We start from the raw sequence: 24,857 nt of genomic DNA on the forward strand, positions 1-24,857 counted from the left end.
GCCTCTGGAATAATCGAAATGGGCCCAGAGATTTTTTGCCCATAAGCATTGTAGTACAGTTTGGTGGACACTGGATTAGAACTGGTAAAGTAATAAAACAGAAACTCTGCTTTTAGTATTTCCAAGGACCGTAGCCAGAACCTTTGGGACAATTCAGCTGTTAATATAGCTTGGCCGAGATATGCCCATTGACACTGGGTTCAAGTTGAGAGAGCAGACAATTTTAGTGGACCCTTCCGCCAACCAGCTGCAGGATATCACATTACGGGCATACAAAAAGGAGCAGAAACTTCATTTTAAGTGACCTTGACCACATATGCAGTCCTAGCACTGGTTATGATATCACCTTGCTGTAGGTTCAGTTTCAAGCAATTCGCTTACTTATTTATTAATGGAAAATTGACCCTAAATGCAATCTCTTGACCATTCTAGAAGCTACAAATACCTAGATCCAAACTAAAGTTACTGGGCAGACCCAAACTTGACATAGTCCATAATATCCTCATCCAAACAACATTGGATTTCATCTTTGAAAAGCCTGATACAAATAGTTATTTCAACATAAGAGTTGAAATTCTAAAGCTACATCACCTGAACATGAAACAATCATATTGTATTATATGACAAGGTTTCAGATTTTCTTGCAATCTTCCAGTTTTGACAGTTCAATTTCTGCTACAAGAAAATCACAGAGATGTACTTCTTTGAAAGCTTCATTTAACACATTGTCTTTACTACAGATGCATAACAACTGGATAAAACAATTTTTTTCTGTTTATTTTAGATATATAGATTTATAAACAATGACTGTATTGGATGTTGAGTGAACAGCTTACTGATTGTCTGAAACATGCTTGTGTTTATTAATAATGTTTCTGTTGAAATAGGCTATCAATAACAAACAGCAATTTTGCACATGAAACACTTCCTACTTCATTGGCACATCAAATATGTTAAAATGAGATGATGATGAACTTTCTCCAGACAGAAATGCTTTAACCTTTAGTCTGCTGGCTGGCAAGGGATTCTGTCTTTGCGACCAGTGCAGACCAAGATCAGCCTGCATGGATGTGCAGGCTGATCTTGGTCTGCACTGTTTGGCATTTGTCAGTAATTTTTCAGTAAACACCCCTTTGAATAATAAATGGTATTGCCCAAATTGAATGACTGACCAGTTCATTATAGAAATTTAGCAGGGTAAGAGTTAAATACCTACACAATCCATACAGATTTTTAAAATCATATTCACCATTTATGGCTTGACTACCGGGTAAATTTTGTATACTTATTATAATATACTTGTTTCATGTACACTTGTATGATTCAATCAATGCTTACAATTTTTATTCTATAACACTGCTCAAATAAACACTTTATATAACAGTATTTACTTTCAACACTTCAATTATCTAGCACTATGCAAAGCGTTTCTGTATAAACAATAAATGCCTATACAGGCAATAAATGTCATGGCATTATCACAGTTGTGAGAAGAAAGTCTGGTATTGTATAAAGCACTTGGTCCAATATTTATAGAATTTCACTTCTTTCAGCATTTCTCAAGTATCACAGCCATACCCTGTCCACCTCCAATACAAGCCGATCCAAAAGCAAATTTCTTATTTTGTCGACTGGAATAAAAACATACACGGTTCCAAACTTGGTAATCATTTTTCAAAACAAAACATAGTCCTGACTCAAAATGCCCAACTCGCGAGGTAACACGGGTGCCAAAATTTCATGAGCAAATTTTAAACGATACAGAATAAAGACTAGCAATTCTGTTAGCAAACTGAACATAAAAATATTAAATGAAAATTGTAGAAGTTTAGTTTGCTTTCCTATTACTAGTCTATGTGACAGGCTGTTTATCAGAATGTGTATCAGTGAGTTTATGTAAGATCAAATTAAAATCACTTTTGTTACATTCATTCAGTGAAAACTGGTCTTTTTACAGTTGACTAAGTCAATGGCCCTAACTAGACTGCTACTAATCCAATAATGACTTATTGACTGTTCAACTGAATTTATTTGTTGGTTTTTAATTATGTTTAAACAATGTCTACAATGACTTTTGAGCTATACTGGAAGAGAAAACTATGCCCTCTTTTGGAGTATTACCTCCAGGTTGAGTAGAACCATAAATCTTTACAATCCAATGTCAAGAGAAGTGTGGTATAAAGTCAGCATTTTGTTTTTGATAAGATTTAGGAATAAACATCTTTCTTTTTAAATGGGGAAATTTTTGGTTGCTTACTTCTGCAGATTGCAAACAAATGTCATAAATGATTTACTGAAAAAAGGATAAAACAACATCTGAAATTCAGTAAATTAATTATCACATTTATATTAAATCTGCAGGGATTTGAAATTCTGATAGGGATTTGGGAAAAATAAGTATTTCTCCTTATTAGAATTGCATATAAAAATCAGAATGTAGATGTGTCCATAAGACACTGCTTCCTACACAGGATACCTGATGCCTCAACTTATTGTCACTTGGTCACTGTATGGTAATACAAGACTATGCAAGACTGTAAACTTTCATACTATACTGAGGGAGTAAATCCCAAATAAAACTCCATGCACAACTTTACATGCTTAATAGCATTCCAATAAAGTTCATGATTAGCCAAACAAATCCCTGGTGCACAACTTTACATGATGAATGATATTCCTATATGGTTTCCTGACTGGGTCAAATGCTTGCTTAATTATATATGACCCAAATTTAGATATATGGACAAAGGCAAATCTAAGTGCCCCCACCTAAAAATAGAGTTTGGATGGCAGGGGGAAGGTGACTGAAATGGTATTTAATACAAACTATGTGTAAACAGACTAACCTTAGTTCATGTACAAGATGGCCTGTGATTCTGGCTCCAGAAGCAGCTAATGGATGTCCAAGTGCTATGGCACCTCCGTTCATATTGGTGATTTCAGGATTCATACCCAGCTCCTTCTCTACAGCCAAGTACTGTGGGGCAAATGCCTCATTTACCTGAAATATGGGACAAGTATTATGGTTTTGACTTTTTTAATCCATCTTTTACTCAACCATCAAGATACCCGACACTTAATAATTATAGCAATGTCAAAAAAATAAATAAAAAATTCTTTGTTACACCTTGGTGACAAATTTTTGTCTCTGATATTGACTGAGGAGTCTGTGATAGGATTATACATGTAAAATGTTCTTTTTCATATTAACAATATCTGCAGCTATTCTAAACTGACTATTCTTCAGGAAAAAAACCCACAGAAAATGTTGGTCTTGAACTGGTAGTTTGTAATGGACAAGAAGTATTTTTGTCACTTCTACTTTATTAGGAAAACAATCAATAATAATGAAGACCAACATCAACATATATTGCTTACCTCACATATATCCATGTCTTTAAGTTCCTTCCCAGCAGCTTTGAGTGCAGCTTTACCTGCTGGTACTGGTCCAATACCCATTATTTTAGGATCACAACCTGTAATTATCAGTAATATTCCATGATACAGTGGTAGAGTGTAAGTGTGTAAGTGTACACATCCATTAACATTTAATATTGTTATAATAATTATTATTATCATTATGTACAATGCCATTGAATATATCATTGTATAAAAATAGGCGTTTAATCAAATTATTCAGTTTCAGTGTAACATTTCATTACATTTCAATCTAAAATCTACTTCTTCCACTTCAATTATATAGGTACCCCTACAAATGAACATGGAAAAAAAAATGACTATGCCCTGTACTGGCCATGTTTTTGACAAATCAGAATAATAAGAACAAACTTTGTGAAGGGTCACCTAAGGAACATTTCTGTGAAATTATTTCAAAATTGGTTTTAGCTATGAAGCCTCGTTACTGCTAAAACAGTTACCCTCGAGCCAGATATTTCCATCTGCACCTTCAACCAGTGAAAGATTCTTATAACCTTGAGCAATTTGTGCTTGGGTGAGCTAAAAAGCTGAACAAAACTGTATTGTTTTCTTAAATACTCAAGCATGGATCTGCCTTTTTCTCAATAAAAAAACTACTTCAGGCTGTGTTAGCTAAGCATTAAATTTTGGAGAGATTTTACTGTTGAACAAGAGCTGTCCGTAAGACAGCCAAGCTCGACTATTCGAAATATTGTCACAGAAGCAGGAAATTATTACCCAAAATGTTAAATATCAAAAGAGTTTTAAGTTCAAAATGGGACATAATTTGACCAAAATGCATATCAGAGTTATGGGACTTGATGCTATCAACTAGTTTTATAACCCCGAAGAAACATGTTAAGTTTCAATTCCATATCTGCATTAGTTTTGGAGATAGTAACTTGCATGTAAAACTTTAACCAGAATTTTCTAAGTCCAAAAGAGGGCATAATTTGCTCAAAATACATGTTAAGAGTTATGGAACTTGACCCAGTGAGGTTGGTAATTGACCTAGAAAAAGAATAAATAAGTTTCAAAGCTATATGCCTTTTGGTAATAGCTGTATGTACCTGCATGCAAAACTTAAACCAGGATATTCTAAGTCCAAAAGGGGGCATAATTTGCCCAAAATACATGTCAGAGTTATGGGACTTGATTATGTCAACTAGTTTTATAACCCCGAAGACACATGTGAAGTTTCAATTCAATATCTGCATTAGTTTTGGAGATAGTAACTTGCATGTAAAACTTTAACCAGAATTTTCTAAGTCCAAAAGGGAGCATAATTTGCCCAAAATACATGTCAGAGTTATGGGACTTGACCCAGTGTGGTAGGTAATTGATCTAGAAAAAGAAAAAATAAGTTTCAAATCCATATGCCTTTTAGTAATAGCTGTATGTACTTGCATGCAAAACTTTAACCAGAATTTTCTAAGTCCAAAAGGGGGCATAATTTGGCCAAAATACATGTCAGAGTTATGGGACTTGACCCAGTGAGGTAGGTAATTGATCTAGAAAAAGAAAAAATAACTTTCAAATCTATATGCCTTTTGGTAATAGCTGTATGTACTTGCACGCAAAACTTTAACCAGAATTTTCTAAGTCCAAAAAGGGGGCATAATTTGGCCAAAATGAAGGTCAGAGTTATGGGACTTGCTGCTATCAACTAGTTTTATAACCCAAAAGACACATGTGAAGTTTCAATTCAATATCTACAGTAGTTTTGGAGATAGTAACTTGCATGTAAAACTTTAACCAGTATTTTCTAAGTCCAAAAGGGGGCATAATTTGCTCAAAATACATGTTAGAGTTATGGAACTTGACCCAGTAAGGTTGGTAATTGACCTAGAAAAAGAATAAATAAGTTTCAAAGCTAAATGCCTTTAAATGATAGCTGTATGTACTTGCATGCAAAAACTTAACCAAGGTGTGACGCCGATGCTGACGCCAGGGTGAGTAGAATAGCTAGACTATTCTTCGAATAGTCCAGCTAAAAATGTACTTCCTTTTGTAACTGTCGAGGTTGAGTCATGGCCTTCAGTTTGGTCAATCATTGTACTCAGCTAAAAACTTTCACTTTTATAGACTTCTTGTTGGGTTTTGAGTCACACCAATATAATTTATATCCAACTTTAATGATAGAAGGAAGACCAGGTTGGGCATCCAAGCTTTAACGAAAGCGCACACCTGACCCTCTGCAAGCTAGCAGAATGGCTACCTTACATGAAACATTTCTACATCCCAAGTAGATTTTCAAACCTAGAACAGTTCTGCATTCCTGGTAGAGTTTCATACCCAAAACAGTTCTACACTCTAAGGTTTCAAACCCACAGTAGTTCCACATCCCTTGTATAGTTTCATACCAACAACAGTTCACATCCGTAGCAGTTTCAAACCCACAACAGTTCTACATTCATAGCAGGGTTTTATACCATCAGCAGTTTTATATCCCTGGCAGCGTTTTATATCCACAGCAGTTCTACATTCCTAGCAGGGATTTAAACTCACAGCAGTGTTTGGGATTCAAATGCAGCGAACTTGGTAATTCTTTTTAAAAAGTCTCCAAAAACTTATAATTTACAGTTGTTTGCAAAAGGGGGAGAGAATATGTAAACGGCAATAGTTACTTTTACATTGCCACAGGGAAAATAGATATACATCAAAAATGTACTACCTGCAATTCCATAGGACACCAATCTTGCTAAAGGTGTAAGGTTATTTTTAGCAACAGCTGCCTCACTTGCCAAAACAAGAGCTGCAGCTCCATCACACACACCCTAAATGTAAGAAATCTAGTTAAAAACAGACAGTTGTTTTAATAAACTGTTTCATCTCTGTGTATTCTGGTCAAATATATTTTCAACCTGTATTTTCGTTTTCATTTTAAATCAAAATTAAAAGCAAATTGAAAATATTAATCAAACCGAAGACCTCCCGCACTTGAAGCGGACGCTCTACCACTAGGCTAATGAGGCGGTTTAATAGCTTGGTACATCAGCCAACGAAAATAAAAATGCTAATGTAAAGTCATCTTGTGGGGAAAACTGAAAGACTTGAAAGGAATTTTGAAAGAAGTTTGTAAACAGCTCCTGCTAAAGAAGACAAACACATCCTATTTTATATTATCTTACAGAAGCATTTCCAGCAGTTACAGTCCCTCCTTTCTTAAATATTGCAGGCAACTTGGCCAGTCCTTCAGGAGTTGTCTGTGGTCTCGGGTGTTCATCTACTTCAAACTTCTCTGTTCCTGAAAAAAAACATATGGTTGCAAACCTATGTGGATTAAGTTCACCCATTCAAACTGAAAAAGGGATTGATAATGACTAAGACTTATTATTTTATTAATATTAAATAATAACATTTATTTTGGCGCATCAAGCTTGGTGTGTATCCAAGGTTACCAAATTAAATTTGGTATTTGGATACACTCGGCATTTTCCGTATCCAGTAATCATTAGCGTGTGACCACTGGTCAGTCAATAGTCGGCATGTGTACAACCAACAGAAAATGAAATGGTTTCAAAATCCCACCCACCACTCCCATTTAGGTGCCATGCCATTTACTTGCCATATTGTTAGTGGTACATGTCAGTGAATATCTAGTAGGTCACCATTTGCAACCTATAATATTATATATATATATATATATATATAAAAAAAAAAAAAAAAAGATGCAAAATTGATCTGTTTTAAATGGTTCTGGATTGCAGGTGTTTGGCAGTTACATGTCTCTGTATAGTATGGAGCATAGTTTGAATTATTCGAGATCAGTTTAACAAGTTTGTTTTTAGTAGAGTAGCTGGTACATGTATGGTGACATATTTTGTTATTTACAATGTTTAATATCCATGTATTTTGCAGTATACTGCCGGTGGAGTTTTATATATTTTCAGGCTGTTTAGGCAGTAAGGAAGGAAAGTTGTGAACAGTCAGTAAATAAAAATGGACAATATATCAAGCACAAATGGTATACCAAGCACAAATGGAAGGAGTACAGACAATATTTAAAACCATTACGTGATGCCTGTTTAACACGGATATACATACAAGCTAAATTACTAAGCTAGTCAAGTGGATTGTATAAATCAAATTTATCCAGAGCCTCTGGGAATGTGGAATAGAAACTTGAAAGCAACAAGTTTAGAAACTAGAATGACTTTAATTAACAACAGCTACAAATGTCACAATAATTGTTTTAACATGAACTTTCCATTTGATCCATCACAAATCAGGAAAATTCACAAACGCTGGAATCCTAAAACTTATATACAAATTAGACACACCTTGTCTAGTGGGACAGGCCTTGTCACAAACAAACAGTAATTGCCTGTAACAAAACTAGGAGACATACAAAAGGAATTGTTCAAAAAATATCAGCTGCGTGGCACTTACCAGGACATTAGCTTAGTATGTCATGACGGGACAGTGAGTAAGATGACAATATTACAATAGCAAGAGGAGAAATATAAATATACTCTCTTATAGTAATATGTACTACTTATTGTTTGCAAAAGTGTTTTAATAACTTGTAACACTAACATGTGTAACAGAAAACACTAATATATGTAATATAAGTAATTAAGCCGCGACTGGAAAGATGTTTGTTCAAATGTAGTTTTATCAATAGACTTACGCAAATGGAAACCAAGAAGCTGTCAGCTCCTTAATATCGAAGAACAATTAATCAAGGGATGTCTCAGTAATGGTCTTCACATAAACATAAAATACTTTTTCAGCAGTGACAATATTATTCCATGCTTCATTTCGGGGATGTTCAATTGCAATGATACTGATTATATTGTGTGAATTAGCCATATTTTGTTTTTACATGTTGAAAGTTGCATAAATAGTGCAATGAACTTTGGGCAGTATGAACTTTGAGCAATCAATGTTTCCTAAATTCAACTGATGTACTTTTATATGTTATATAAATTGCATAGTCAGCCAGGTCATGTAATCCAACGCTTTCCCGTACTTTTCTCTCAAAGAGTTTTTAGGGTTTTAGTGCGCGGATTACAAATAAAACTTGTACATGATTTTATTTTGCTTAATCTCTGTTCATTGCACTATTTACTGTTTATGCCACGAAGAACTAACTTGTTCATAGTAAGTTATTCTGATTCATGTCATTCACATTACCGTCTATGTTACATATTTTGGATGGACTTTTACATATTTATGTTTTAGGACCATGTTAGACTGGCTGTAGCCAAATATGCTCTTCTACTTTATAAAAAAAAAAAAGTTACTGATTTGAATATGAAATCATTCTGATATTTATCCTTTTCCTGGAAAAATGTTTTACGAAGTTTCAGTTCTATATATAATTGGAAACATTATTTCTTATGATTCTGTTGTTACCTCTGAATGTATTGAGTAGAAAATGAAAAGATAAATGCAATGGTTTAACTTTTAAGATTAAGTAAACTATTATATACATTAATTTAGGATTCTGTCGCACTGATAAGGATCTCCAACTGACATCGAGTAAGCGTGTGTATTTACCATCACTTATCCAATTCAAGCCTAAATTCATCTCATTGATACGTTGAATCTTGTAGATTTTAACTTTAGTATACTATGGGTGACTACGGTCGCAATGCTCCTTGTCCTTGGTTACTTGGGTGGCTGTGGTCACAATGCTCCTTAAGTAGTTTAAGTTTTGGAGTCTACATGCTAAATTTGCCAGGAGTTAATTTATCTAAATCAAATATTTGAGTGGATAAGGCAGTTTTTGCAGTGATAATTGAGATCTTGTAGATTTCAACTTGCTGTACTATGGGTGACTATGGTCACAATGCTCCTTAGGTATTTTGGGTTGTCGTCTACACCCTTAAATTATCCTAACTGCTTTTGCCTAACTCCGATTAACATTTTGTTAATAAGGTGTATGTTATTGTCATAATACAACTAAACGGGGATAATGTTACAACACACGGGTTAGTTTCATAGCAGGAGAGATGTATGCTACTATGGCAGTTTTAAGTGTGACAACTTTTTCTACGGTTGTATGTTGTTGTTGTTGTGATGTATTCTGCTAGGTCGGTTGACAGTATATCGAACCATTGGTTGCTTGTCTGTTGTTAAAGTGATACTAACAGCTAGCTCTGTTAACACTTTAGTGTGTTAACCGCTAGGTCAGTTAAATTGTGTTAACCGCTAGGTCGGTTAAAGTGTGTTAACCGCTAGGTCGGTTAAAGTGTGTTAACCGCTAGGTCGGTTTAAAGTGTGTTAACCGCTAGGTCGGTTTAAAGTGTTAACCGCTAGGTCGGTTAAAGTGTGTTAACCGCTAGGTCGGTTAAAGTGTGTTAACCGCTAGGTCGGTTATAGTGTGTTAACAGCTGTGTCGATTTAAAGTGTGTTACCGCTATGTCAGTTAACGGATAGGTCAGTTTACAGTGTGAACTAGGTTTTGCCCATTACTACGTAGCGTAATTCCTAGTTTCACAAGTCCGCAGTCTGCAGTTGCTATTTTAATCAATTTATTGAAAACATGCGCTTGCTTGCTCGCCAGTCAGTGGGCCTGATATCATGCGGCCTTTTCTGCCACTTATTAATATGATTGATATACAATTTTGTTCAATACCCTTTGGTGTAACTTGTTTGTACGTTGAAGTGTTGACCTGGAATAAAGTATTATCGCTTATATAATGTTGCTAGTTATTTCCTTGAGAAGTCCTAAAATAAATAACTTAATGTGAACAAATTAACTTTGGAAAAGTACTGGCACATTAACAGTGCTGCTATATTACATTTTCAAAACAAGCTTTTTAGTTTTTCATTCAGCTCTTTTAAAAACTATATGCATCTATAAACCATGGAGATTGTTAAATATAACATTTATGACAAAATTCAAACAATGATGAAAAGCATGTTACAATTTGCATTTTATCTGTTTTATTGACAGTGAAGGAAGATAACTCTTACCTTTCTTGCCTTTAACCTCCACAGGAGTTATCTCAGCATTGAAAACACCACTAGCTTGTGCTGAAACAAGAAAGAACTTGAAGTCATACCAACCCCCACAGTGTCATTACACTGGCATAAGTTGAAAGGTCAACTGCAAGAAAATTCAGAAGGCAGCAAATTCCATGATTCTTAGTTTGTGTTATTATTGAGCTAAGCTTTGAATTTTGTTAATATTCAGCTAAGCTATAAGTTACTGATATCGTCCAGCAATGTTATTATTTGCCTAGACTGTAATGAAGCTTCAATGAATCAACTCAGATTCATGGCTCAACAAATTCTTTAAAAGCAAGCTGTCCTGTATCACACAATGCCTAAAACTTTCACTTGTCTTGCTGCTATCTGAACTTGTCCTGCATCTAAGGAAAAATGGTTTTTATCCACTGTGTCTATTTTAAAGTCCAGTAAAACTTTTACATATGGACCTGATCATGTACTATGAAGTGTCTAGCTAATGCAATCATAATGCCATACTGTAATAGAATGGGACTGATTTTAGGGTTGCAAACCCTTTATCAACCTCCATTTTGATATTTGACTTCAGCATAGCTCCATTTTCCTTGGATTAATCATTTTATTGTTAAAAATTGCACTCATCCTACAGGACAAGTACTACAGCAACTTCCATGTTCCAAGAGCCTACTTCAACCCTCATTAGTATTTACAAGCAGACAAGTGGATTTGTCTAGCCCTGCTGAATATGCAAATATTTAGTCTATCACAATTTCTTTTCTCAAAACGACAATGTTAAAAATTTAATAAAAATTATTTGTTTGTTTGTTTTGGGTTTAACGCCGTTTTTCAACAGTATTTCAGTCATGAAACGGCGGGCAGTTAACCTAACCAGTGTTCCTGGATTCTGTACCAGTACAAACCTGTTTTCCGCAAGTAACTGCCAACTTCCCCACATGAATCAAAGGTGGGGGACTAATGATTTCAGACACAATGTAGTTTATCAAATAGTCACGGAGAACATACGCCCCGCCCGAGGATCGAACTCACAACCCCGCGATCCATAGACCAACGCTCTACCTACTGAGCTAAGCGGGCAGGCGCTTAATATAAACTAATCCCTGCAATCAGCAAAATATATGAAAACTGATAGTATGGAATGTTAATTAAACTATAAAATAATCCATTAAAAAACCTTTTCCCCATCTTTGTTGAGACTGAAGAGCATATCTATCACAATCTTCTCGTGTAATACCATACTGCTCGGCTAGATTCTCCGCAGTGATTGCCATTGGCATCTTCGTGTAGGAATCTGTCAAACCAGCCCATAATACATCCTCCAGCTAAATAAATTGTGCATAACATTATAACTATATAACTGTAATTGCATAAGAACTAAAAAAAACATTAGACAGGCTATTGTAATTGCATAAGAACTAAAAAAAACATTAGACAGGCTATGTTAGAAGACTGCTTCCTCGCTCAAAGATTTTAAACCCTTCTGTTAGCATGAGACTTCGAATATGATTTTCTATTCAAAAGTCTTAATGAAGCATGGATTGTTCAGACTACTTAAATCACACTGCCTTGTGGGTCTTGAACTTTTACCTTTTTCCTACTAACAAGAGGGCCATGATGGCCTTAGATTGTTCACCTCAGTTTCAGAGCATAAACAGACTAGAACTTTAATATACCCCAGCTGTTGCAAATTCCAGAGGGAGTAGAAGTTGATTACATAAAGTAGTGTGACAGATGACAAACAATTCAAACACTATATGAGCCGTGCCATGAGAAAACCAACATAGTGGCTTTGCGACCAGCATGGATCCAGACCAGCCTGCGCATCCGCGCAATCTGGTCAGGATCCATGCTGTTCGCTAACAGTTTCTCTGATTCCAATAGGCTTTAAAAGCTAACAGCATGGATCCTGACCAGACTGCTTGGATGCGCAGGCTGGTCTGGATCCATGCTGGTCGCAAAGCCACTGTTGGTTTTCCCATGGCACAGCTCATATAGGTCTTTAAAATTACATGTAAAAAAATTACACATACAATTGGAGCAGACTGAGGGTGTTTTGGAAGGTCTCCTTATAAGGGTTCTATTTTTACCTCTAGCAGCTCTTTAAAGGGGCTGCGAGCCCCCATTTGCAAAACAACGGGAGAGGACATTAAAATGATGCTACAGACCAAGTTTGATGATACTGCATCCAAGCAGTTCATGGGAAGAAGTTATTTAATTCATTTCTTTATTTATCTCTAGTGCCCACTAAAAGGGGGCTGGGTGACCCCATCCTTGCACGGTCCTGTATCAAGTTTCTTCTAATGTTTAAGCTTAAGAGCTGAAATTAGAAAAAAAACTTTAATTGACTTCTTCTGGTGAACTGCTTGAAGGATCTTCATCAAATTTGATCTGTAGCATTATTATATAATATTCCAAGTTTCTTCAAATGAGAGAGTTTTGTCAGCAGTCAAGCGAATTAAGCTTAAAACAGTACCTGTAAATCTTGTCCAAACCGGGTACCAAATCTGACATCACGTACAGCATATGGTGCTTGGCTCATACTTTCTGTTCCACCAACTAAGGCTATCTCACTTTCTCCCAACAAGATTTCCTGATAATTAATAAAAGTAAAGCTACAATAAAATGAGTAGGAGCTGCATTAAAAGCCTTCCAAACAGCTTTATAAACCAGATTTATTTATATCTTTAATTCATTAAAAAACAAGAGCTGTCTCCATAGGATGACACATGCCCCCGATGGCACTTTGAATGAATATATAGTTATGGCCGATGTTAGAGTTTAGGACCTTTGACCTACGGAACTGGGTCTTGCGCGCGACACGTCGTCTTACTGTGTCACACATTCATGCGTAGATATTTTAAAATCCATGCATGAATGACAAAGATATGGACCGGACACGCCTATCAATGCACTATCATGAAAAATGACCTTTAACGTCTAAGTGTGACCTTGACCTTTGAGCTACGGACCTGGGTCTTGCGCGCGACACGTCATCTTACTGTGGTACACATTCATGCCAAGTTATTTGAAAATCCATCCATCGATGACAAAGATATGGACCGGACACGCCCATCAATGCACTATCCTTTAACGTCTAAGTGTGACCTTGACCTTTGAGCTACTGACCTGGGTCTTGCGCGCAACACGTCATCTTACTGTGGTACACATTCATGCCAAATTATTTGAAAATCCATCCACTGATGACAAAGATATGGACCGGACACGCCCATCAATGCACTATCCTTTAATGTCTAAGTGTGACCTTGACCTTTGAGCTACGGACCTAAGTCTTGCGCGCGACACGTCGTCTTACTGTGGTACACATTCATGCCAAGTTATTTGAAAATCCATCAATCGATGACAAAGATATGGACCGGACACGCCCATCAATGCACTATCCTTTAATGTCTAAGTGTGACCTTGACCTTTGAGCTACGGACCTGGGTCTTGCGCGCGACACGTCGTCTTACTGTGGTACACATTCATGCCAAGTTATTTGAAAATTCATCCATCGATGACAAAGATATGGACCGGACACGAAAATTGCGGACAGACAGACCGACAGACAGACGGACCGACAGAAGGTTCAAAAACTATATGCCTCCCTTCGGGGGCATAAAAAAAGGTTCTGTTGCTTACATACCAGAAGAAAGAAGCCAGTAGATGGACTTTGATTGGTTTAGTGTACTTGATTGGTGTAAGAACTATAATTTATGTCAATATGTTTTTGGTACTTTATTCAATAAATGTTGATATATTTAATACAGTCGAAACTCGGTATCTCAAACTCGCTTACCTTGAAATTCCACTTAAGTCAAAGAAACTTTCAAGTCCCGTCAAATTTCCTTCTTTACATATGAGCCGCGCCATGAGAAAACCAACATAGTGGGTTTGCGACCAGCATAGATCCAGACCTGACTGCGCATCCGCGCAGTCTGGTCAGGCTCCATGCTGTTCGCTTCTAAAGCCTATTGGAATTGGAGAAACTGTTAGCGAACAGCATGGATCCTGACCAGACTGCGCGGATGCGCAGGCTGGTCTGGATCCATGCTGGTTGCAAAGCCACTATGTTGGTTTTCTCATGGCGCGGCTCATATGTACTTCAACTCCGGTTACATCAAAATTTGACTTACCGAGATTCCGGATATGTCGAAAGGGATTTTCAGTCCCGTCAATAAAATTCAAGTGCATTGTAAACTCGGTAAGTCGAAGTGAGAAAAATATGCGATAAAATTTCACACATCTCATTGTGGATGTGGTTGGTTTTTAACACATGTCATGTTTATTGCCTAACCAGAAAGCCGTGATGCCGACATATCAAAGGTGCGGCAATTATCAAAGTGAGACTATGTCATACTTGTTTGCACGTGCCATAATGATAATTGTTTGATGTAAACATTAGATTTCTTAATAAGCGATCATTTGTTATGAGACGTTATGAAAACTGCTTTTAATTTAAACAGTTGGGATCTTTAATAAGGATTAATTTGAGGTAATCGCAATGAGACTGTAAAAAAATAACTTCTTTGGGAAAAGCATTATTCGTTCAAAATGTCAGATCGAAATGCTGTCAATCCTCCGGGAAAGAAACGTGGTACGAAAAGGAAACTTGCCTAAAAAAAAAAAAAAAAAAAAAAAAAAAAAAAAAAAAAAAACAACAACATTTGAGGTTAGCGCCATTTTTATTCTTCGAAAAACTGAAAACTTTGATAAACACACTGTACAGAATCGTGTACGTGTGAAGTGCCAAGAGCATATACACGGCATCAAGGAAACAGTTTTTATTTTTTTTATTAAATCTTTTCGTAACTTAACCAACTTCTTTTTATCATTCGTCCATATACATCCCCCCTCATAACTCGAATTCATTTCGGTTATCTCGAAATAAAAAGCATGGTCCCTTGAAATTCGAGATACCGAGTTTCAACTGTATGTGTTTTTAGAGGTTTGTACTTACAAAACATACAATATTCTAGCAGAATCATGTATCTAATTTTTGCCAAGGTGAAGACGGTCATGTTACTAAAAATAGCAACGGGCTGGTTTTCCAATGATTTGTGTGATTTCATTCAAACAAAACTTACAATGCAAAAATTTTCTTTGAATAATTTAAAATGTCAATTTCAGTTGGGAGTTTTTCTTAAGATTGGGGAATTTTTTGCTTCAAATTGGGAAAAAATGGAGCCTAACTAGCATTGGGAACGAGGCTGATATTCAGCCCCGTGAGATTGGTGGAAAAAGCCCTGCCCTTTAAAACTATTTTATTATCGTACAAAAAGGGCTGACTAAAAATGTCCATTTATCAATATCCAGTTATAGTCCCTCTACATACAGAATGAAAAAAGATAAGAAAGGGAGTTAAAAAATACATTGATTTAGTAACCCTTCTGGAGTTTAAGACACACTTGGGGGTGGTGTTTGGGGACTGAGTTGGATATAACACTCTTCATTCTGTACAGTCAAAGGAGTTGATTACATAAGATCACTGTTAGACAACACAGAACAATATGGGAAAAAGACTACATGGAACTGAATACAGTACAATGTGGGAAACTGTCAATACAAGAGCTGATAACAGTGGATATCACTGCCAGATTGAACAGCAAAAGTTAAGAAACAGACAACATGGGACTGATAACAGTGCATATCACTGCCAGATTGAACAGCAAAAGTTAAGAAACAGACAACATGGGACTGATAACAGTGCATATCACTGCCATTCCGGACAATAAAATATGGGAAACAGACTATTATGCAGACTACTATATGTAGTTGATTACAGTTGACAACATGGCCAGATTGGACAGTACAATACAGGAAACAGACTACATGGGGCAGATTACAGGGATAGCATAGCCCGATTGTATGAAATATACTGCATGGAACAGATTTCAGTGAGTATCACTGCTAGACTGGACAATACAATATGGGAAACAAGACTATAACAGATTACACAGAATATCACTGCTCGATTGAACAGTACAGTATCGGAAACAGACTACAGTGAACAGATTTTAAAAAAGTGAATATCACTGCTCAGTTGGACAGTACAAATTACTACAGTATGGGAAACAGACTATATGGAACAGATTACAGTGAATATCACTGCTCGATTGGACAGTACAATGTGGGAAACAGACTACATGGAACAGATTACACTGAATATGTGTGCTCGATTGGACAGTACAATGTGGGAAACAAGACTATATGGAACAGATGACACTGAATATCACTGCTTGATTAGACAGTAAAATATGGAACACAGACTATATTGAACAGATTACACTGAATATCACTGCTTGATTGGACAGTACAACATGGGAAACAAACAATACTGAACAGATTACAGTGAATATCTCTGCTGGATTGAACAGGACAATATGGGAAACAGACTATATGGAACAGATTACACAGAATATCACTGCTCGATTGGACAGTACAGTATCGGAAACAGACTACAGTGAACAGATTTTAAAAAAGTGAATATCACTGCTCAGTTGGACAGTACAAATTACTACAGTATGGGAAACAGACTATATGGAACAGATTACAGTGAATATCACTGCTCGATTGGACAGTACAATGTGGGAAACAGACTACATGGAACAGATTACACTGAATATGTGTGCTTGATTGGACAGTACAATGTGGGAAACAAGACTATATGGAACAGATGACACTGAATATCACTGCTTGATTAGACAGTAAAATATGGAACACAGACTATATTGAACAGATTACACTGAATATCACTGCTTGATTGGACAGTACAACATGGGAAACAAACAATACTGAACAGATTACAGTGAATATCTCTGCTGGATTGAACAGGACAATATGGGAAACAGACTATATGGAACAGATTACACAGAATATCACTGCTCGATTGGACAGTACAATATTGGAAACAGACTACAGTGAACAGATTTTAAAAAGTGAATATCACTGCTCAACTGGACAGTACAATATGGGAAACAGACTATATGGAACAGATTACAGTGAATATCACTGCTCGATTGGACAGTACAATGTGGGAAACAGACTACATGGAACAGATTACACTGAATATCACTGCTCAATTGGACAGTACAATGTGGGAAACAAGACTATATGGAACAGATTACACTGAATATCACTGCTCGATTAGACAGTAAAATATGGAACATAGACTATATTGAACAGATTACACTGAATATCACTGCTTGATTGGACAGTACAACATGGTAAACAAACTATATTGAACAGATTACAGTGAATATCTCTGCTGGATTGAACAGTACAATATGGGAAACAGACTATACAGAGCAGATTACATTGAATATTACTGCTCGACTGGACAGTACAATATGGAAAACAGACTATATGCAGCTGATTTCAACAGATATCACTTCCAGACAGTTGCAACACAGTGTAAGCAGAAAGCTCTGATTACAACAGGATACTATGCCTTAAATACCTGTGCTCCACTAACTACAGCTTGGAAACCAGAACCACATAATCTGTTGACAGTAAGGGCAGGGACATCAACCCTAACACCACACCTCATATACTGCATCAGTTGATGTCAGGTAAAACAACAACATAAACATAAAACTAATGAATAAATATCTTTTACCTGAGCTCCATTGACTATGGCTTGGAATCCTGAGCCACACAATCTGTTAACTGACAGTGCTGGTACAGACATCGGTACCCCACATTTCAGACCCACATGTCTAGCCATGTAAATAGCATCTGAAGAGGTCTAAAAAGAAATATCTAATTTTACTTACAAGGTAACCAAAAGTCTAAAAACAGAAAATCTTGCCCTTATTTTAAAACTAAATCTACTTCTTTATGGTAGTGCATATACAGTTACAAGTTTCCATCAAGAGGAAAAACGTTTTTCAAAAAAAAAACACGACTTCTTTGCAAATTTGAATTTATTTAATATCCAAAAAACACAAATAAACTAGAATTAGTCTTCTTTCAACCTAACATACTTGATATAGTAATTAGAGCAGAAACTCTGTGTTTTCAATATTTTTCAAAGTCTTCGACATTACACCTAAACCTACGACTTAAATCACATGTCTACACAATGTAAGTGAGTTACATGTAAGGCACAAGGTGCTCTTTACTGTTATAATACTGTTTAAGCAAGAGTAACGCCTACAGGTGCCATCCCTCATCTGCAAGCGCTGGTCAGTATCAGTATGTAAGAAAAATGTTATTGTTCAGAATGTTTAAGTACAAAAAGGACCATAATTCTAACACAATGCAGGTTAGAGTTATGCTTCTTGGCCTACATAATCATCTAATGGTGATAAACAAGTGTGCAAAGTTTCAAAGCTGCAGCTCTTACAGTTTTTGAGAAAAGATGGAGCTAAACATAAGTTTTAACCAAGAAACTCAAACTTTCTAAGTACAAAAAAGGGCCATAATTCTGACAAAATGCATATCAGAGTTATGGGTTTTAGCCTACTAAGTCACCTTATGATTATAAACGTGTGTGCAAAGTTTAAAAGCTGCAGCTCTTATGGTTTTTGAAAAAAGGTGGACCTAAACAAAAATTCTAACCAATGCCGACGCAGACGATCAAGTGACAACAAAACCTTGTAGACATTTTTTCCAAAAATCAGACAAGCTAAAAAAGCAACGCTAACACAGGAATATCCTAATCTAGAACAGATTTTTTTTTGCTTTTGTTTTGTCTTCCAAACTAAAATACTGTGACTTTTTAGCCTTAACAGAGTAGGAAAGACAAACCGAGGATCTTTGCTAAGTACTGTCTACTGCTGTCTTGTCATATCTGCTCAATGACATGCTCTTTGTAATACATATTATACATTTACAAGACTTAAATTGATCAGTACTTCCCCTACCTGAATAACATTTCCAAATACAAGAGATCCAACAAGTTCTGGATTAACTTTACTGGCATCTAGTGCAGCCTGGGCAGCAATCTCCTGTAATTTGTTACCAGAATGACCTTTCAACTTTCCACCAAATGTACCAAAAGCTGTCCTTTTGGCAGCAACAATGAACACACCCGAGACATCTGGAAAAAAAGTTGTGTAATATACATAAATTTTGTAACAAATAGCATTACTTTGTGAGGTTTTACAGTTCATATCAGAAGAAGTTTTACACATCATTTATGCAGCTGCAAGCAGTAACTGTGCACTTTCCTGGATTTCATGAGGCATCATCTCTCTATGTGTAATGTTTTGCCAGGACAGCCACACAATACTTTAAACCCTTTACTGTTAACACAGTATGGATCAGTTCCTGTAAATTTTGGACTGCCATGATTGTGTGATCTTGCCATCTAAGCTAACCTGGGAATTGTGTGTGACACATGGTCTGGCAGGATTGCCACTTAGTTGAGACAAGAGCACTGCCTTGCGGGTGCAGACGCTCATCTGATTGTATTGTCTCTGTATAATATTTTCTAAGTCCAAAAGGGGCCATAATTCTTGCAAAAAGCAGGATGGAGTTATGTTTCTTACTGTAGTCAGCTTTTGATGGTGAACAAGTGTTGCAAGTTTTAAAGCAATAGCTTTGATAGTTTAGGAGAAAAGCTGCCTTAAACACCAAACTTAACCAAGAAATCTGATTTACTAAGTCCAAAAGGGGCCATATTCTTGCAAAAAGCAATGAAGAGTTACGGTACTTGCTGTGCAGAGTCAGCTTTTAACTGCTCAAAGTTTTAAAGCACTAGCCTTGACCGTTAAGGAGAAAAGTTGACCTTAACACAAAACTTAACCAAGAAATCTGATATTTTCTAGGTCCAAAAGGGGCCATAATTCTTGCAGAGTCAGCTATTGATGGTAAACAAGTGTTGCAAGTTTTAAAGCATTATAGCCTTGATAGTTTAGAAGAAAAGCTGACCTAAACATAAAACATAAAACGGCCAACGCCGATCAACTTTATCATCAAGTGATGAAAATAACTCTTTTTTTTTTTTTCAAAAAATCAGAGCTAAAAATGAAATTCCCTGACTTTTCCCTGAATAAACCATACCTTTCACTGATCAATACCACCATATTTTTTCGGCCTCCTCCTCCCCTACAGCCATACAATCCACCCATTTATATCTATTTTGTTTCAGATAAGTTATATTATAACAAACTTCCATTAAAAAATACCAAAGTTAAAAAATTTCAAAGTTAACATAAAAACAAAATTGATTCAAACACATTTAAATTATGTTTATACACAATTACACCAAAATGTGTTTGGAAATACTTGTAAATATGCTTGAGGACTGCCATAGCCACTGAACATGTTACCCAGAATTTCACTTTTCCATGACTTTTCCAGGGCCTCCACTGCCATTCGCCAATGTAGCCAAATGCTACAAATTCAAAGGACTGGCTACAGATTTTTGAAAGTGGCGAGAAGAATTATTATTATGGGGCCAAATTTCAGCAATTCAGGTTCAAGTTGCTTTTTTTTTTCTCAAAAAGTGGCTACAACTTTCTGAGGGGGCAGAAGTGGAGGCCCTGCTTTTCCCCAACTTTTCTTAAATTCATTTTACACTGACCATTATCAGGATTTCCCTGACAATTTGCTGACCTTGAAAAAAGAATCATTTTTCCCTGATAGCAACCCTGTCTGGTTATGGCCAGCATTAATTTCTGCGCTATTAAAAGGTAAAAATTGCTCTTTTTTTTTAAACAGAGTGTTCGTAATTTCTGGATCCTCAAGAAATGGTGATCTTTTTTATATAGGAATACTACTATATATTTTCTGACATATTATGTATTTATTTGACATAAGAAGAACTACCAGAAAATGTGTACTTTAGTGCATATATTCCTGTTTATAACAAGAGCTGTCTAATGACAGCGCGCTCGACTATTCGAAGAATTGATTGAAGAATGGGGTCAAAATATTTCCACAGATATTCAGACAAAAGAAATAAATAGATTAGACAAACAATGTTCCTGTATTTCTTTGATTTCGATAAGTCTTGCACTAAATGGCAATGTATGAACCAATTTCAAAGTCCAAAAAGCGCCATAATTCAGTCAAAATAGTTATGTACTCTTGCCTACAGATGGAAATCATAATGATAAACAAGTGTTCAAAGTTTAAAAGCCATATGTCAAATAGTTTTGACAAAAGGTGGACTTGTATGAAAACAGAACCAATTTCGAAGTCCAGAAAGGGCCATAATTCAGCAAAAATAGATGACAGAGTTATGTACTCTTTCCTACAGACAGAGACTATTATACTAAACAAGTGATAAAAGTTTCAAAGCCATATGTCAAACACTTTACAAAAAATATGAACTGGTACGGAAAACTTAACCAAGATTTCTAAGTCAAAAGGGGCCATAATTCAGCCAAAATCCTTGATGGAGTTATGTACTCTTGCCTATAACTGGATATGGTGATGGTAAACAGGTGTTGAAAGTTTCAAAGCTTTATCTCAAAAGACTTTGTCAAAATATGAACTGGTACGAAATATTAACCCAGATTTCTAAGTCAAAAAGGGCCATAATTCAGCCAAAATCCTTGATGGAGTTATGTACTCTTGCCTATAACTGGATATGGTGATGGTAAACAGGTGTTGAAAGTTTCAAAGCTTTATCTGAAAAGACTTTGTCAAAATATGAACTGGTACGAAATATTAACCATGATTTCTAAGTCAAAAAGGGCCATAATTCAGCCAAAATCCTTGATGGAGTTATGTGCTCTTGCCTATAACTGGACATGGTAATGGTAAACAAGTGTTGAAAGTTTCAAAGCTTTATCTCAAAAGACTTTGTCAAAATATGAACTGGTACGAAAAACTTAACCAAGATTTCTAAGTCGAAAGGGGCCATAATTCAGCCAAAATACTTGATGGAGTTATGTACTCTTGCCTATAATTGGCCATGGTGATGGTAAACAAGTGTTGAAAGTTTCAAAGCTTTATCTTAAAAGACTTTGTCAAAATATGAACTGGTACGAAAAACTTAACCATGATTTCTAAGTCAAAAGGGGCCATAATTCAGCCAAAATCCTTGATGGAGTTATGTACTCTTGCCTATAACAGGCCATGGTGATGGTAAATAAGTGTTGAAAGTTTCAAAGCTTTATCTCAAAAGACTTTGTCAAAATGTGGACTGGTACGAAAAACTTAACCAAGGTGTGACGCCGACGCCGACACCGACGCCGACGCCGACGCCGTGGTGAGTAGGATAGCTCTACTTATTCTTCGAATAGTCGAGCTAAAAATGGGTGTTCAACAACTTGTTGCTTAACGTTATCATTTATGACCTCTCAAAATTACGGTCGTTAATTTAGTTTCAAGTTATTGCATTCAATTATGTACAGTATAAAAGTAAGCTTCACATCTCTTCTATCTGTGTGATTATAAATAAAATGGTACAAATAGTTAAAACAATGTAAAATTCACTTTAAAAGCATCACAAATCCCGGTACTTACTCCTGGACAACGCCATTTTGTACAATATGAACGACTATTAGCTTAGTAAAATATTGTTGCCATCTAAGATAAAATAATATTTATTTAACGTCGGTTATAGATAAAAGTTATAGTTATAGTATGTTTTGATTCCTAATATTGCAATATTCATCAATAAAATCTTATTCATACTTTCACAGTAGCCGTCAATACTCATAAATACTATAAAGGTGCTCATTCGTGAAGTTTATATTGCTTAAGGCTGCTTAATACAGGTGACTGATAAGACAGGTTCAGCTGCCATGGGAAGAAGTTTTTATGCTTGTCCAAAATGTTGAGTAGGGTTGGCTTCTTGCTCCAAACCCTATACCACAAACTTCCAAAAATGAGTTTTATTGCTGTAACTACAACTTGTCTTGTCCAGGTTGTATCGCTCCCTTGGTTGTCTGCATAATACAGGATTGTGTGATTTTGTTTGCAATAGACATCGCCACTAAATCCTTACCAAAAGATCTAAATAAATCATTGAAATTGACTTTCCCTTTGTCTGTTCATATTTCTGTGAGAGAAAATCAGCGTGTAGGCCAAAAGTTAGGGAGAGGGTTGGTTTTGACACGGCAAATGATGCCGTAACCTCAAGTGGCTGTCCTCGAGCTCTTACGCCTGTGAGTCACGGCACTGGCGGGGATACAGAGACAGATGTTTATGAGTAAAATCAACTTTCTAGTACTAAAGAGAAGCAGAAGAGTGGTTGTTTCTTTGGTATTTTCCATATGTGTTCAACTTATAAAAATAATCTAGTGAACGATATAGGGCCACTGTTGCCATCTTTTGTTGTAATCATTGTTATTTCTCTCGGCAATCATCAGGTATACTAAATAAAACAATTATCCTTTGGTTATATATTTGTATCACCTTATTCGCTAAGATGTGGCCTTTCTTTCATGTGAAGATGCCACCCAGCTTGGCGATGGACGGACATCGTTTCTCTAAACGTGCAAATCTGTTCCCGCAAGGAAAAGCTACTGAAACATTCCTTTCTTGAAAAAATATATATTGCTAAGCGTAATTAAAACATCACATTATTATTTATTCCGATTTCAGATTAGTGCGGTTTGTAGCCCAAAATCAGCTTGGTATTTCTTGTATGGTAACTGTTCACGGCTGGTAACATCTTAAATGGTGAATTCCTTTACAAACATAGGTTCACATAGGTGACTTGTGAACAAGTATAATGTTTTTTGTTCCGGGTTTAACGCCATTTTCAACAGTCTTTCAGTTATGTAACGACGGGCAGTTACCCTAGCGAGTGTTTCTGGATTCTGTACCAGTACAAACTTGTTCTCCGCAAGTAACTCCCAACTTCACTGAACACATGAATAAGGTGTTCAACAAGTAAAAGAAATCTTTTTTGTCTGCTAATGAAGTCTATATATGTTGCGGGTAATTTCAAGCTAAATTCCTTCGTACAACCATCCAGAGAGGCACGCGAGCACCAGAGAAATCAGAACCCCAACAAACGCATGGTGAGCTTTTGTGACCGCTCAATGTCCGTCGTCCGTCCGTCAACATTTTCTAAAAAATTCTTCTTGAAAACCACTGCGCAGAATTACAGCAAACTTCACAGGAATGATCCTTGGGTGGCTCCTTTTCAAAATTGTTTAAAGAATTGAATTCCATGCAGAACTCTCGTTGCCATGGCAACCGAAAGGAAAACCTTTAAAAATCTTCTTGTCCAAAACTGCAAGGCCTAGAGCCTTGATTTTTGGCATGTGACATCATCTAATGGTCCTCTATGAAGGTTGTTCAAATTGTGCCCCTGGGTTGAAAAGAGGCCCCGCCCCGGTGATCACAAGTTTTACATAAACTTATATAGGAAAAATCATTAAAAATCCACAGGACCTAGGCCTTTGATATTGTATATGTAGCATTGCCTTCTTGTCCTCTACCAAAATTGTTCAAATTATAACCCTGGGCTAAAAAGAGGCCCTGCCCCATGGGGTCTCAAGTTTTACATAGACTTATATAGGAAAAAAACTTTAAAATCTTCTTGTCTGAAACTGCAAGACCTTGGCTTTTGATATTTGGTATGTTGCATTGCC

The 24,857-nt window shown here is 36.3% G+C and overlaps 1 protein-coding gene across 1 annotated transcript; it reads right to left on the reverse strand.

Annotated features, from left to right (window-relative positions):
- Window positions 1-759: 759 nt before the first annotated feature.
- Window positions 760-22,892, reverse strand: LOC123536504 (3-ketoacyl-CoA thiolase, mitochondrial-like). The gene is made up of 11 exons (XM_045319720.2): window positions 22,777-22,892; window positions 19,221-19,396; window positions 17,972-18,100; window positions 12,830-12,946; window positions 11,531-11,678; window positions 10,345-10,404; window positions 6,549-6,664; window positions 6,092-6,194; window positions 3,379-3,476; window positions 2,847-3,001; window positions 760-1,631 (listed from the first exon to the last, which is right to left on the reverse strand). The coding sequence occupies exons 1-11, from the start codon at window positions 22,790-22,792 to the stop codon at window positions 1,550-1,552; spliced, it is 1,200 nt and encodes a 399-aa protein (XP_045175655.2). The 5' UTR covers window positions 22,793-22,892; the 3' UTR covers window positions 760-1,549.
- Window positions 22,893-24,857: the final 1,965 nt, after the last annotated feature.

The sequence above is a fragment of the Mercenaria mercenaria genome, chromosome 17 (genome assembly GCF_021730395.1).
Source record: "Mercenaria mercenaria strain notata chromosome 17, MADL_Memer_1, whole genome shotgun sequence".
In the NCBI taxonomy this organism is placed as follows: domain Eukaryota; kingdom Metazoa; phylum Mollusca; class Bivalvia; order Venerida; family Veneridae; genus Mercenaria; species Mercenaria mercenaria.